This window comes from Xiphophorus maculatus, chromosome 17, assembly GCF_002775205.1.
Source record: "Xiphophorus maculatus strain JP 163 A chromosome 17, X_maculatus-5.0-male, whole genome shotgun sequence".
Lineage (NCBI taxonomy): Eukaryota > Metazoa > Chordata > Actinopteri > Cyprinodontiformes > Poeciliidae > Xiphophorus > Xiphophorus maculatus.
The window spans coordinates 20,473,416-20,490,157 of NC_036459.1; the positions used below are offsets into that span (position 1 = coordinate 20,473,416).

A 16,742-nucleotide genomic window follows, 5' to 3' on the forward strand; every position below is an offset into this window, starting at 1 on the left:
ATAGCTTAAGATTTGTATATTTTTTCTTAACAGGATGAGATTTATAAATGTCCTTTGTGTGCAGGATCAGTCAGAAAAGCCTAAATTCATTTTGACTACCGTATTTTCCGCACTATAAGGCACACCTTCAATAAATTTTAAAACTTTTTTCATATACTGTATAAGGCGCACCGCATTATAAGGCGCATAGAATAGACACTACAGTAGAGGCTGGGGTTACGTTATGCATCCATTAGATGGAAAAAAGGAACGTCAACAAAACAGTCAGGTCAGTCAAACTTTATTAATAGATTACAAACCAGCGTTCTGAAAACTCCGTTCATTTCCAAAATGAATAAACAGCTGTTTTAATATTTTCCCCGAGGTAAAGTAAGTGACGTGGTATTTTCGTGACACAGTTTATCTTTTAACAACAGCAAGGTATAACATATAGTGGAGGGGAACTTTTCCTCGATTTAATAGACACGTAAAAAACAGTCTGATACTGTTACGCTAAATCAAACGTTAGTGCAATCACAATATATATCCACTTCCGTACCATTGATTCGTTCATTTTAAATTCTCTCGCTGCTGCTCTATTCCCGTGTTCTACTGCGTGACTGATCGCCTTGAGCTTAAACTCTGCGTCGTAAGCGTGTCTCTTAATAGGAGCCATTTTTGGGTCTTTACACAAAACCCAGCGTGCACCGTGTGCTTCTTCTTCTACGGGGGAAAATGAAGTCAGCAGCTGCTTACCGTAGTTGCGAGACCTGTTGTGGCTCAATATTGGTCCATATATAAGGCGAACCGGATTATAAGGCGCACTCTTGGCTTTTGAGAAAATTGAAGGTTTTTAGGTGCGCCTTATAGTGCGGAAAATATGGTACTTGAAATTCTCCTCCTCTTCTTTTGATCACAAAGACTAAATGAAACTAGGCAGTTTCATTTAAATTAAGAATGCATTCAATTCAGTACATCCCTGAGTGCAGTGGATGTATACATTATATGCATTTGACTTTGCTTGCTTTGTTTTTTTCCTAGGTTCGCAATAAAGTCTCAGATGGTGATGCTTTAATGAGCGACATTACCTCTCTAATTAAAGACAAATACAAGAACCAGTCAGGTAGTACACACCAATGACCTTTGAAGCTAGAGTAATTTCTTCTCAGGTTTTGTTTTCAGTTCACATATTAACATAGAGAGCAGCCACTTTGTAACAATGTGCCACATGTGCCACAGGCATTGTGTATGTGTTCTCTCAGAAGGATGCTGAGATGGTGTCTTGTGAACTCAAAAAACGCGACATCTCAGCATATCCTTATCATGCCAGTATGGACCCAGAAGACAAGTCGCAAGTTCACTGCAGATGGACTTCAAACAAAATCCAGGTGATAAACTTGATTGATCTTACAAAAATGCTGTAGTATTACTAATTACATGTACATATTAATACATGCATGTTTTATAATTTTGATATGTGTTTTGAATTTTACTGTTGATTGAGTGATTCAGTTTCTTTGGGATAAATTAGCTGATCTGTTTTATATATTTTAGAGGTCCAATGACCCATTTGATTGTGGGAGTCATAACCGAGCATTTTGCTGAAATATCTGTATTGGCGTTCAGGTTGTGGTTGCCACGGTGGCGTTTGGCATGGGCATTGACAAACCAGATGTCAGGTTTGTTATCCACCACACCATGAGCAAGTCCGTTGAGAACTACTACCAAGAGAGTGGGCGTGCAGGTACACATCATCATTAAGGGGTGCCCTGATAAATCAGCCTTAATTTCCTTCATTTTGAGCAATTGGCAGACACTAGCATGACAAACCGATCTTATCCACCGATCTTATCTGTCTATGCCTGGGGTGGTGAACCAGTTCAGCATTAAGAACCAAATTAAGCTCTTCGTCACCAGAAAGAACCACATAGCAATTTCAAGATTAGCTTTGTACCACATTGCTGAAACAATTTTTTTTTACCCTACACCTTTAGTGGAACTCAAGGAAGTTTTTAGTTTTTAACAGTGTCTTCAGGTTTGGTTTGTATTCTATTATAGCTACTTTCATGTACAGTATGTTATCAAGAACAGGACAATTATTAGACTTAACTTGCTTAAGTAGAGTAAAAACTTATTCACAGATGTACAGAAAATATTTGTCTTTGTCTGCCAAACTGCCGGATCTGGAAGTGTCTCATGCAGGACATTTTTGAAACATGTAGGGCAATTTACTCACGTGGGTCAGATGTGCATCTATTTGAGGGTATTGTGGTGACTTCTAATGTTTGCATATTTTACACTGTACTTAAAATATTATTTTGGTGTAACATCCCAAGATCATCACTGGACTCATTTAGCCCTCTTTAAAAACTTCCTGGATACACACCTGCTCAGTAGTCTTAAGAAGGCCTTTAATAAAAACATTAATATTCAAACACTAATACATTTGAATATTTTGAATGTGACGCACTAACTTAAAACTCACTCAAAGGTTAAACACAGCAGGTGTGACGCACATTAATAAATATCATTATTTATTTAAACTCTAAAAGGAGTCTTTGTTTCTTTCTGATTTTTCTGACTTTTGTTCTATTTTTTTGCAGTAGAAAAATTGCTCCATATCTCAAGTACATAATCCTGCTACTCTCCACATCAACGCAGTGCACACATTATTGATTGCGTTATTGTGACCAGAACCAGTTTGCTTTTCTTAGTGGCAAATTCTTAGCAGCACCAGAACCTGCTGTGCAAACTCTGACATAATGTTTGCTTGTATCTTTTTAGTGGTGGGAATGAACCACAGTCTTCTGAGCTTGGATGTGGCGTGAAGTGCACTGACTTGAAATAATGTAGCCAACAGAAATACAGAGATCTGTTGAGGAAAGCTGTTGCCATGGATGCAGATTTTAATCCTAAATGATTCAACTCCCATCTATCACCTCAAGTCTTCCAGACTGACAGCTACTGCAGACTTGTAGCACTAGGCAGCACTGGCAAAAGCAGTGCTGCCTTCAGGGAGTGTGGGAAATTTCAGTATAAAAGAGCCGCACAGGATGCGTCAGAGTTGCTGCTCAAGAGTTGCAGGTTTGACACTCCTGGTATATGCAAAGATCTGAAAATCAGCCACTGTCCTCTTTGCTCTGCCGTGAGAGAGGACTGACTGACTGACCCGCCCGCCAGGTCACATCTGCATGTATGGAGCTGACAATAGTCAATACACTGTTGTAGCAACGTTTTAGAAAAGAAAAATTGGTGTCAGCCAAAAATCTTAATTAAAAGATCAGTGATCAATTAGAAAGATCCTATTGGTGCACCCTAATTTTCATACATTTAAGTTCTAATAGCAGCTTCAGTGCTCATTCGTTCTTTGAAATACATAATGTTATTCTGAGTCCTCAGGTCGAGATGATCTTCCAGCAGACTGCATCGTATATTTTGGCTTTGCTGATATCTTCAGGATCAGCACCATGGTGGTCATGGAAAGTGCCGGCTACCAGAAGCTGCTGCAAATGGTCGCCTACTGCCAGAATGTTGACAGGTAACAAGCTACATGATTAATCTCTGGTTCACCCTATGGTTAGAGGTTATCTGATTGTTGGCTGTGTGAAGGTGTCGGCGCTCTCTCATGGCTGTCCACTTTGATGAGGTGTGGGACAATGAAAGTTGTAACCAAATGTGTGATACATGCTGCCATGAAGAAGGTTTGTATGTATAGCATATTTACACCTTGAATTTAGAAAGATTTTCAATATGAGTGTGTGTAGCATATAAGCATCAGCTCTATACTCCTTTAGGCTACACTAGTGTGGACATTACCCAGCATGCAAGACAAGTGGTGCTAATTGTAGAGCAAGCAGGGTCCATGAATGAAAAAGTTACCCCACTGAAGCTGGTGGAGACATGGATGGGGAGGGGCCCAGCCAAGCTCAGGAAGATGATCCAGACCACGGCTCTGTCTCGGCTGCAGGCTGAATCTGTGATCGTCTCTTTGCTTCTTCAAGGATATCTCAGGTGACTCATCCTGTTTCTGTGTTTTAAGTTTGGTTACAGGGGCTAGTAAAACTTCCTAACTTCCTTTTGCTTATTCTGACTGAAATGATTCGTGAAGGAGGTCTGAAATTTTGCAGTTATTTTCCTTTTTTACTTTAGTTTTAGTTAAAATAAATAAATAAAACAAGAATTTACATTAGTACATTTTTGTGATGGCAAAATGAAGCAAGAGGAAATATGAAAATTTGCCCACCAATTTTAAAACTAGAGAGCAGCTTCCCCATGGTCCAGTGATGCAAATGTTTATGGTTACTTTATACTTTGGTTTTTAGAGCAATGGTTCGTAAACTATCTATAACAAATATCACATCAATGCCAGGATTACCATTCCTACCATAATGACAGTATCAGAACATAACATGAACTTCATATTTTGTTGTATTATCTCAAGTAAACAAAAGAGGGAAAAAACTTTACCAATACTTTATAAGTTGCACCGTAGAGTATCTGGTTTGAAGTTATTACAGCCTTGATTAGTCTAATAATAACTCTGAATAATGAGGGTTTATTTTATTTTTATTATTTAAAAACTAGCCCCAAATGGTCCATCTTATAAAAAAGTAATGAAAATGTTATATTAGAACTATTTTTTCTACTTGACCTGGGAAGAAGACTAACTGGGAAGAAGACTAAATTTGCTGCATTGTTTTTTGTCTCAATTGGAGTGGGGTTTTTTGGGGGGGTTTTTTTAGTAAACTTATCCTGTTTATATTGTAAGTTTATAACATCGTTTTGCTGCCTCTGAAAGTTTTAAACCTGTTTACTCTTCATTTTGAAGGCAGAGGTTAAATTTTGAAGTATTCAGGCTAAAGCAATAAAATGATAATTAATGTTGTAAGATTAACAATATATAGTATATAAAATATTTGATGAAATGGGAATCATTACATCAAATGACTCCCATTTGATGTAATGAAATGGGAATAATTTCATTCCCATTTCTTAATTACAGCAGCTCATTCAACTAGCCTTCTAGTTCCAACTTACTAGAACTTTTTAAAAGATGACCCCTCTTTAAGCCACGTTGGCCTTTCAGTTGTGAGCTGGTCAAGCTGTCCATGTTGCAATGTAATGTTCAGGTCTAGCTGGTCACAATAAGACTCTAACTTTCATCTATAAAAATAGCTCTGTTTGCTTCTGTGTTGAATTTAGAGAGGATTACAGCTTCACGCCATATACCACCTACTTCTATATGAAGCTTGGCCGCAAAGCTCCTCTGCTAAAGGAGGAGACTCACACAATCAACATGAACATGTGGCCAGCTGGAGACGGACCTTCTGTGGTGAGTGTTTAGTTTAAAAGGTTTGTCTTTAAGTAAAAAGGGGGATTTTAAGGTTAACTACAAATTCTTTGAAAGTTCTCCCATCCTCCAGGTTCTGAAAAGTTATTCTCACTTCTCATAAAATTTGGTCTGGATGGAGTTTCAGAAAACATTCCTTTATTCAGGCTGGGCAACAAGGCTGTTTAAGAAGGCTGTCAAGGTCTGTAAGATTAGAAATGGGCCAATTACCTCTCAAGTGTATAAAGGTCTCCAAGTATGTCTGACGCTTAGAGTAACACATTACTCTCACACCGTCACATATTGCTCTTTTCCATGACTTTGCAGAAAACACAAGTATTTCAAATTGTACAAATCAAAACTGAAAGAGCGCCACTCTTTTTAAGCTAACACAGTTTCAGAACTGCAGTTTATATGCTATGAATTTTCTTGGTGCCATTATCAGGTGAGTTGTATTAATATTTTGGCATTTTTACTAATATAGACAATATTCAAGTATTTGAAAATTTATGAAGCTCTAGTGAACTTGGGGGGAATAACAAGGAATTATTGGCCTACCATCCATCAGTTCACACCCCCTGTTATATAGGAATATTAACTGGAATTTGCACACCCTAACCCACATCCTTGTAAATCTGGCCCTGTGTGTAGATGCCAAATGGGGTAGGTGGCTTGTTGAAGTTAGAATTGAACTGAACTCATCAAAATAGAGGAGGAAAGGATTTAATTTACTTTAGTCGCGGCTGGATTGTTGGTGTAAGATGTCAATGTCAAATTTATTTATATAGCACTTTAAAAACAGGTGTAAAACTGCACCAAAGTTCTGTACAAGAATGACAATAACACAAATGGATAAAAACAGAGTATCAAAACACTACTTCAAATAAATGCCAAAGAATAAAAATTAGTTTTGAGAAGCAATTTAAAATGATCTAGGCTGTGGACAGATCTAATTTGGAAAGGTAAATTGTTACATAGAATAGGAGCAACAACAGAAAAAGCCTAATCTCCTTTCCTCTTAAGTCGGGTCCGAGGAACTGTCAGTAATAGCTGATTATTTGATTGTAGGGTTCTGGACACAGACTGAAATTTTAAAAGGTCCCAAAGATAAGGGGGAGCTAACCCATTTAAAACTTTATAAGTTAATAAAAGAATCTTAAAATCAATTCGATAAAAGACGGGCAGCCAATGTAAGTAAAGAGGCCAGCTGCATTCTGGATCATTTGAAGTTGCTGCATCTGTGATTTATCCATGCCTTTATATAATAAATTCCAATAATCCTAACGAGATGTAATGAAGGCATGGATAAGTCCTTCAAAGTTCTTAAAACAAAAATAAGATTTAACTTTTGCTAAAATCCACAGGTGATAAAAGCTTGATTTAACAACAGAGCTAACTTGTTTATCTAGCTTTAATCAGCTATCAAAAGTAAAACCAAGATTCCTAGCAGAGGTCTGACAAAACCGAGCTAAAGAACCAAGAATCAGATCTGGATTTGTAGTGTGAAGACTTTGACCAAATAATATAACTTGAGTTTTACTTTGATTGGGATGAAGAAAGTTTTGTTCCATCCAAGATTTGACTTCAGCTAAACAATCTATCAATAGCTGAAGAGATTCATTTTTACCATTTTGTAGTTTAAGGGGCATATAAATCTGGACGTCATCCGCAAAGCAATGAAAAGAAACGTTACATTTATGGAAAATTTGACCAAGAGGCAATAAATATAAGATAAACAAAATGGGACCTAAAATTGAGCCTTGGGGAACGCCGTACTTTAAAGGTTTGGCCCCAGAACAGCATTGGTCAAGATGAACTGAGAAAGTTCTGTTTTCTAAATAAGATTTATACCATTCAAATACTGGGCCTCTCAGGCCAACACAATGTTTTAATCTATATAAGAGAATCTGATGATATACAGTGTCAAATGCTGCGCTCAGATCTAGAAGTAATAAAATTGCGACATTGGCTAAGTCAACTGTTAAAAGAAGATCATTATACACTTGAAGCAAAGCTGTTTCAGTGCAATGAGCAGCTTTATACCCAGACTGAAATTTCTCAGTTATATTATTGCAGTAGATCAGAAGATAGGCTAATCTTCTGATCTACTGCAATTTTCACACTCAACCATTTCTGCTTTCCAGCAGAATGAAAATCTGTGGATAATGGAAACAGGTTCAAATGGTAAATGGCTTTTACTTGGATAGGGCTTTATCAAGTCATTGATGCATGCACTCACACACTGATTGTGGCAAGCTACTGGATAGTAGCCACAGCTGCTCTGCGGCATCTGAAAGAAGCGAGGCTGCCATGCACCTTCGCCACCAGGCCCTCTGACCACCAGCAGCAGGCAAGGCAAAGGGTAAAATGTCTTGCCCAGGACTTGCCTTGGGGTATCCAGTGCTGGTTTTTTGACACTTAGAAGGGACTTTTCTCAGCTTTACATTATACTTCTTGTCAGACAGGATGTCTGTTTATTTATTTATTCATTTTTTTGAATCAGAAAAGGATTTGGTGGCCTCCATAGTCACCCGATTCTGTCCCTGTAATGGAAATTGTATTTTATTAATTTATAGCTGTACCTATTATACAGAACACTACACTTTATATTACTCAGCCCTTATTTGCATAGCACACTTTGATGTTAGTCTCTCTAATATAATGTTGATAGATCACAACATTTTCTGGCAATATTTACTGTTTTATATAATTTTTAAGGACAGAGGATTCTTAAAGTTACACATGGAAACTAAAGGTGTCCCATAGTGTCTAGCCCACTGAGCCAAGGATAAAGAGAGATTAGAGTCAGTAGACTAGAGGCATTGTAGCACAGACATTAACAGGAGCTGGATACTTTCTCATAAAATGAATGAATATTTTCTTTCATATTTCTGGCCTCTGTTCTTTAAATCTTGTTTCTTCTTCTCTGGCTGATGTGTTTTCCATTTACCGTTTTAAAATGTTTCTGCACGTTTTGCAATATTTGAAGAGGTAAGTGAGTAATGAATGTATTTTTTAATTTCTAAAGACCTGCTTGTAGTAGTAACCTTGCTTTTTGTTACGTTTCAGTTCACTAACTTGTTAAAGAAAATTGATCACCTCATAAAAATATCCTTTTGAGTCTTATCCTATTTGTAACCGAATTAATCATAAATAATTGTGGTGTATGCATTTATTTACTGCTAGTATCAAAGAAAAGGGGTGATTTTACCAAAGTTTAATGATAATCTCTAGTTCAACAAGATATGATCTAATACCTGTTTATCCAGGTTGAAACCAGAAGTTTGCATACAAAGAATAAAGTCACACCCACCTTTGTTTCTCAGCACCTAACTTCTCTTGTCAAGTGTAGATATACAAAAATATGTCAGCGTCCAAAATCTATCCAAATCAGACACACTTATCTCTGGGACACGGGTTTTGTGTCCCAGAGATAAGTGTGTTTTAGTCCAAATGTGGAGATTGACCCCAGAACAAAAACCAAAGACCTTGTAAAGATGCTGCTGAAGCTGATAAGACAGCCATTATCCACAGTGAACCATGTCCTGCACCAACATAGGCTGAAAGGCCCCTCGGCAAGAAGGAAGCCAGTACTTCAAAAGGAACATAAAAAGCCAGTTTGCAGTTTGCAAATGTCTATGGGGAGGGTGGGGGTGGGCGGAGGCACGGGTATGGTTGTACCATCCTAACTGTGAAATATGGGTGTGGAAGTATCATATTGTTGCTGCAGGAGGAACTGGTGCACTTCATAACATAGATTGGCATCATGTAGAAAAGAGGAATGGCCCAGAATTCCAGTAAAGTATTGAGAAAAGTTTGAGGAAGGAAAACCACAACGTTTGACCGAAAACATGCAGTTCAAATGCAATGCTACCAAAAACTAAGGAAATGTATGCAAACTTCTGATTTTGTAGACATAACAAACCTCTGATATACACTTTTTCGTATTATAATGGCAAATAAATAATAGAAATACATCTAGCAAATAGAAACAATTCTGATAATTTTATCTGACCTTAAAACAATTGGTTTGGTCTTATTTAACTTGAGACAGTGTATGTGTCTTTGTATTAGGTGTATGTAAACTTCTGGAGCTGGATGGAGTCTGTCATGAAAAATAAGAATGTGGTGTTCTTGCAGTGTTCTTTTGGTTCACTCTGTAGCTGTGGACCATCTCAAATAAAGACTGTTGTTAATGACTTATAGGTAAAACCTACAACTGGCAAGGGAAAATCCAAGGAGGAAAAGAGATCAGTTCAAAGCTCTGGAGACTCCCATGTGTCCAAGAAAGTCAAGACAAGGCTTTCCTAGTCCCCTCAACCCCTACAAACCCAGAAGACAAGTCAATAAAGTACAGTCCATCATTCTATACTCTGTTCTCTTCTGCTGCTATTGGCATGGCACCATCCTGATGATTGTACTTGATGTTTGAAACTGAATGTTGGAGGTTGGTTTGGTATGAAGGTACTTCTTGTCTAATATTAACAGGTTAAATCAGTCAAATCATTTTCACCAGCAAGCTTGGACAATGCATAGAGAAAAACTGACCTCTGTCCACTGCAAATAGGTGGCTAAATTGTAATTCCTTTTTAAGTGTCCAACCTCCGGAAACATAAACTCATCAGGTCTGGACATGTTTCCATTGTATGAACAAATGAAGACATTACAGTAAGCTTTAGAATTCCTCTTAGCAGTATAGACACTGGGGGCAGTCTACCAAAAATTATGGATGTCGTGATTGTAGTTTCCTGGCTAATTCTCGATCTTTAAAAAGCCTTACCTGCCAATTTTGATTTTGGCTAATATCAATTACTTTTCCGAAAAGCCGTTAACAATGGGGTGAGTATTGTTAACTGCACATGTACAGACATGACCTAGTGTGGGGGGTCTCTTAGTCTCTTGGCATAGTATAAGTGGACAGTGGATGATTTTCAGACTTTTGTGTTGGCAGGCAAGACTGGTGGAAAAGATCAGTTTCTAATGTATCAGCTGATCAATCTTCCAAAATGAAGAAAATCAAGGCAGATTCATTGGTGCACCCCTACCAAATATGCAACAAATTGATTTGACCTGCGTGTTCTCACATCTTTTCATCAGACCAAAAACTATTTGAAACAATTGTGGATCAGACAGCAAAGCTCAGGTCATTCTAGCTTCTCTGGTAGGCAGTTCTTTCACACAGCAGACTAGAAACATTCCAGTTAATTTTCAGCTTTGCAAGAAAATGATACAAGTTTGTACCTACCTCGTGGCAGATGGGATTCTGAAATTAAACTATGATGCAGCTCTATATAGCAGTGACTCAACTTGCAGTGAATATAACTTAACTAGGGGTTGCGCCAACTAGTCGACTAGGATATGCTTAATATAAACTAATATTACACCGCTAATACACAGCTTCAATCTCAAATAATATTGCTACCAACATGCTCTATTTAGCACGGTTTAATAAAAAAGAGTGTTATTAAACTAAAATATTTTAAGTACAGGGACGGTTATAAAGCCAGGTATAAATAAAATAAAACCTACCTTAATCTTTGACAAAATAAAATGGATGAAACGAAACTTCTACAGATAGAATATATTGATAAGAAATGAGTAAACAGTATGTGACGTAGCATTGATGTGTGCATGCACATTACCGCAAGGTAGGGCAGATTCACGGATAGCACAGAAAGTTAGAACACCGGTTAAAAAACCCCCAAAAAACAACAGCTGGAACACCGAAATAATATGCGACACTGCCCCAGGACTTTTCATGCATCCAACATTTCAATAGGACAGAACGGGGCATAATGGTGAAGTTGAAGGAAGCAAATATTTCAATAAGTACTGGGAATTTTGAAAAGAAGTTAATCATTAAATTTAGGAATTATGAAATTATAGATGTAAAGAAAGATTTTTTTTTCTCATTCCAACTTATGAGTCATCATCGTACAAGCCTAATATTTATTTCCTGTATCATATGTCATATGTCACTAACATTTCATCCCATCATCATAAACTGGTCAGTATGTGCTCAGTAACTACACTTGTGAAACCTACCATTGCTGCTTGATGCTTTAGAAAACTCTGAATGAAAGTGATCTGTATTATTTTCTGTTTTTAATGCTTTTTTCCACATTGAGCCCTTTATTGTTGCTAATTGTCTATATTTCACTGATACAGGACAAATCAGCTACTGACGTCGATGAGGAAAAGAGGTCTGTGTGAGCCCTGATCCCCCTGCCATTAAGAACAGACGTCCCCACAAAAAAAACTGAAGCTGAGGAAACAAGAGCTAAAACAATCCAGAAAGCTAGAGGGAGCACAAAAGCAGCCTGCTCACAGACAGGGAGCGGAAGAAGGATAAGAGGAGGTCATTCATGTCCCACAGCGTCGCTATAGAAATTATTGTAGATGTAAGTGACAGAACAAAGCTTAATCAAATTATATCTTTTTCCAAGCCAAACTCAGCTAGCTCTTTAAGGGCAAGGAGAAAACAATGTGAAAAAATCAGAGCAGCAGGTCAGAATTTTCAGATACAGCCCTGTCCTCACTGTGTCCAGCTCTCCCTCCCAGGTTTCACTAAAGTAAAGCAGTTCACTTGAGTTTCTTGCTTAAAGAGTAAATCAATGCTGTCATAGGAACAAACTCTTTCACCTTCTCTTCTGAGAATAGAATCACATTTAATTTGGCATCTCAATATCCATGAAGACTACACAGCTTCTGTAACTTTAGGCTTATTGTTTCTTTAGTTTCCAATTTGATTTGTATCCTATCATCCTGTCACATTTCACTGAGTTTTTTTTTTTAATGAAATTTTCATTGATGTAATAAAAGATTTAAGAAAACTGTCTTCCACTGACAATATTTCTTTATAAAAGTTGAAGCATTTTTCATAGATTAAAAAATGTAGTTTTAGGCATAACATCTCTGAGGAAACCTTCAGAAGGATAAGATAATCCCACTGAATAAGTTGTCTTATTTCTTATCCCACTCAATAAGAAATGTTTTCTTTGATGGCCTTTTCGGTGAAACACATTAGGAACACATTTCTCAACAGTTATCATTTTCATTTGGAATTTTTTACATATGTATATAAGTTCTAAATCTGGATTTCCACCTGAACTCTAATATTTACTGTCGCTGTGATACAGTTATGGGATATGTGTTATTATATAAATATATTCTCTTCATAAGTCTCAGAAACCAGACTCGCCACTAGTGTATATTCAATGCACGTTCTCGTCTGTTGCGCGCTCTCGTCATGACCACGTCGCCATTTTGATTCGAAATTTATGACTTGAGTTTTTCCTGCCTTGCTTGCTAAACTTAGCCGCGCGTTAAATATCTTTAGTGAGTCCAAATCATACCTTGTACATATGCAATAATACGTATTACTGTTAATGCAAAGGAGCTATTAATGCGTAAAAGTTGAGGATTTAATTGATTCTAAATCTATATTTGACTAACGTTAGCTAAGTTGATCTAGTTCATGTTAGCCCTGTGCTGTCTCAGACTGAACCATTTTCAAAACAAACCACTCAGAGGCTAACGAATGCTAGCCAGTTCTGCTAGCTAACAATTAGCTGGATAGCTTGTGACCTAGAACACTGCTTATGGATAAAACCCACTAAAGTTTAACAGAGAAGTACGGAACAACACTGGACTTTAAGCCAAAGGTAAGTCTGTGCATAAACATCTTCATTTAACGTAGTTAACCAACGAATGCCAGACTGGTACGGTAACGACAAAGTTGAATCTAAGTTCGGAAGCTAAGTTTGCTAACTTCGCTCAACAGTCAGTGGCTAGTTAGCGTACATGCTGATCAGAAGAATGAGGAACTGGTTAAGACGGGGTTGATTATTCGCCTTAGAAAGGGCATTAATATTGTTAATAGGCTGATGATATTGCTCAGTAGGTCAGATTTTCTTGAAAAGTCTGTTCAGGTGTTGAGATCAATTGTTGCTATGTAACATAACATAATAGCTAAGTTTTGTTGGACTGGTAAAGTTGCTGCTGTTGAGTGTGGTAGATTTTCCTATTGCAGTGATTCAGATCATAATGGTTTGACTTTTTTTTCTTTGGTGTATTGCCACTAATGTGAAAACCAATAGGGAGACGTTTGTTTTGTGGTGTTTTTGCACACGGTCTGACTCGGCTGAGACCAGAACGAACTCAGCTTTTTTTTGATCGTGTACAGGAATAAAGTAAACATTGGCTTTCTCAAGCGAAAGTTCAGTCCGCGGGGTTGATTTAGGATTATTGTTTTGAGATTGGGGTTAATTGATTTTCATCTGGTGCTGTCTGCTACCGGTGCCTCACTTGGTTTGAAGTAAACAGAAATCTGAGCTCCTACACCAAGTCAGTTGATGTGCATTTCATGCCAGAGGCTAAGCAAGGTGATTTTACATTTAGTTTTTTACCTTACCTCTGCTTATTTATTGGTTTTATTTAAACCTATAGTTAAAGTGACACCCTCTCTTGTCACAAAATATCCTGAAAGGTAAATATACATTTTTGTCATTCACTGCACAGAAACATTACTATATAGATTTTATATACCACCAGGTTAGTGAACCCCATTGTCATTCCATGCACCTCCGTGTTGATCATCTAAACATATGTATGTTCTACTTGTGTACTACTGGGTATGTGTATTGGTAACAAAATAATACATGTACTGTGTGTCATTAGTATCTAATTGTGAAGATGAATGTAGAATGTTTTCTAATGTTCACATTTATTGTATATTATTTTCTAAAACTGTAATATTGAAGGTAAGTATTACTCTGTTTTAAATTATTTTGATCCATGTCCCTTTTCGGTCAGCTATTGCATATGGAATTTGATAGATTATTACTAGAGGTGCACCAGTCAGCCTATTTCTGTTTGATACAAATTTTTGGTTTTTGTGTTTTTCTTTTCTATTTTTTTTTTATGTCTTACCTGCTAATTTGGATTTTTGTTTTCTAAGAACTGTAACAAAAGAAAGCAAGCATACTTTAGGAACTTTAATAGAAGACATAGATTTTAATCTAACAGAAAACGAAGAAATTATGAGATTATGCCATTGATGCATAAAACTGATTTCCCCACATTTTTCAGTACACAACCTGCTGGTCACATATCAGAGCGGATAAAGAGTAAACTGTCTAATTGTGATCTTTAGCCTATCGAATCACTAATTAAGATCCCTGGTCAACCCACAAACACTCCAAACAACCTTCTCCTGATAGCTATTCAGGTCAAACCACATAGTGCAATACGATATCACTGATCAATAGGCCTGTCGCGATAAACGATAAATCGATTAATCGTACGATAAATTAAAACTATTGACGTCATTTCAATTATCGGCATTATCGTCTCTTTTTCTCTTTCTGTTAATGACACCGAATGAAAAAATCCTTGGTATAACGGTTTGATCGGGTTCGTTCCTGCCGTGTGGTGTCCAACAATGGGCACAAAATAATGGCTACAAGTCCAGTTAACTAATTTTAAAACCAGGTATTAATCAATGCATTACTACAATCTACCTGCAATGCATGTGGCTAGTGTCAGCGTAAAGTCCTGACTGAATGAAAATCATTATAACCTATTTACGTCACGTTAACGAAGAACAGCTGAAAAGTTACCGGGTTTATCAACTGCGGTAGCAATTTCGCTCCAACTCCTCCTCTTGTCATTTCTATATTCTTTGCATGTTGAATAAACATTAATGTTGTTTCCACGTCCGCTGGACTTCGGGTTGCGCCGTGTCAGCTGTTTGGGATTCCCCGACGTAATTTCCCCTCAGAAAACACGGAGGAGAATCCGCGCTTTCTGATTGGCTGCCTGTCACATTCAACAGGCTGAGTTAAAGCTCCCAGTCGGGGAAAAACCCCTGATTTAGATCGGAGCGGCAACGAGGATCTACCGTAACACACCACACAACCTTAGGAAGACCAAAGGTCTAAGATTGTTGTATGGGGAAAAATAGGAGCAAAAAATCATGTAGTGTGAATTATTGCATCAGGTAGTCGATGTGCCCATCTTCTCTATTTAAATCTAATTATTACTGAAGGGCAACATAGTATACAGACTTCATAATCTGCACTCTTTTGGTTGAATGCAGTATTTATTTCCACTTTGGCTTTATGTTGTTTAGTTTTTATCAAGTACATTTTTTGTTAATGGAGACTGAGAATCCATTTTGTTTTGGGTTGTTTTGTTTATTTAGTTTATCAGCTCCAGTGTTAAATATTCTTTTGAAAATAAAGTGTATCTATCTTTGGCAGGAAATCACATGCATTATTACGTCATTTCTATTAAATCAGTGTAAAAAGGTCTTCAGACAATATTATCGTTTATCGCAATAATTTTTTGAGACAATTAATCGCTCAGCAAAATTTGCTATCGTGACAGGCCTACTGATCAATCTATCTGCCAAATTCTTATATTTTTTTGTGTTGTATTTATATTTACTTATATTCTATATTCTTATTCCTTGTTTCTTGCATAATTTAAGGTTTTTCTTGCATAATTTAAGGTTTTGGTTACTCACATTTGGTGTGTACCTTAGTATTTAATTTGTATTTTGTATTCTTTTGCACTTTTGCTTACTGTGTGTTATCTTTGTTTTTTGCCTGGGAGCTGCTGGTAACTTCAATTTCCTGAGGGAGTCTTCCCAAAGGATCAATAAAGTACAAGTCTAAGTCTATTCTTTAATATAGTAATATAACCACAGTAGCTTACAATAAACTGTGGGTTAGCTGTGCCTCAGCACGAACAGCAATCAGAAAAATACGGGTTTGATTCCAGCTTTCTCCCCAACCACATGTTAAAGTGGCTTAAAACAAGTACCTTAACCCCAAGTTGATCTGCGTATTGATGTGTGAGTATGTGAATGAGACTAGTTGTCAATATGAGTAGAGAAGCACTAAATACGTTCAGTCCATTTGCCTTTTTGACCAGATGTCCAATTCTGGTCCTTGAGGGCCGAAAACTTGCAAGTTTTAGATATGTCCCTGGGCATTTTTACACTGCATGGCACAAGGGTTCGGGTTTTGGTGTCTTTGCATTTGCATTTATAGAAGAGTTACACCGCAGTCTCTGAAACCCTGAGATCTGTAGTTCTTAGCCACTGATTGGTTCATTCTTGCTGTAGTGACTGCTCATTCTCTCCACTAGCTGCTGCTGCTTTTTGCTATGAGCTGTGTTTTTTTTCGTTAATGTCTTTGGATTCCATCAGAGTTGCTCCTGTTGTCTGGTCCAATGACAAGGTAACTGTTTAATGAGCAGGTAGATATGGAGTGAAAATAGTCTCAAAATATCTGTGTGTGTGTAAAAGTATTTGTGCGTGTGTAAAAATATCTGTGCGTGTGTAATACTGGATTTGTAAACCTTAAAAATAAACCTTCTCCTACGCCTACAAATGTTGAAAAAGTACGCAGAAGTCACATGGTAGACA

At 37.3% G+C, this 16,742-nt stretch overlaps 2 protein-coding genes across 3 annotated transcripts in view; both read left to right on the forward strand.

The window, feature by feature from the left end:
* recql (RecQ like helicase) overlaps window positions 1-11,609 on the forward strand; it is a 29,957-nt gene extending 18,348 nt beyond the window's left edge. For both annotated transcript variants that reach the window (XM_023349998.1, XM_023349997.1), the window contains exons 9-17: window positions 1,021-1,102; window positions 1,219-1,367; window positions 1,606-1,723; window positions 3,379-3,517; window positions 3,589-3,680; window positions 3,774-3,990; window positions 5,182-5,311; window positions 9,515-9,659; window positions 11,477-11,609. In XM_023349998.1, coding sequence (XP_023205766.1) covers window positions 1,021-1,102; window positions 1,219-1,367; window positions 1,606-1,723; window positions 3,379-3,517; window positions 3,589-3,680; window positions 3,774-3,990; window positions 5,182-5,311; window positions 9,515-9,619 — 1,032 coding nt within the window. In that variant the 3' untranslated portion in view covers window positions 9,620-9,659; window positions 11,477-11,609. The remainder of the gene's footprint in view (window positions 1-1,020; window positions 1,103-1,218; window positions 1,368-1,605; window positions 1,724-3,378; window positions 3,518-3,588; window positions 3,681-3,773; window positions 3,991-5,181; window positions 5,312-9,514; window positions 9,660-11,476) is intronic.
* Window positions 11,610-12,565: 956 nt separating this feature from the next.
* LOC102221355 (serine/threonine-protein phosphatase 6 regulatory subunit 2-like) overlaps window positions 12,566-16,742 on the forward strand; it is a 48,529-nt gene continuing 44,352 nt past the window's right edge. Inside the window, exon 1 of the mRNA XM_005814427.3 lies at window positions 12,566-12,972. The gene's annotated coding sequence lies outside the window, so the exon portion shown is untranslated. The remainder of the gene's footprint in view (window positions 12,973-16,742) is intronic.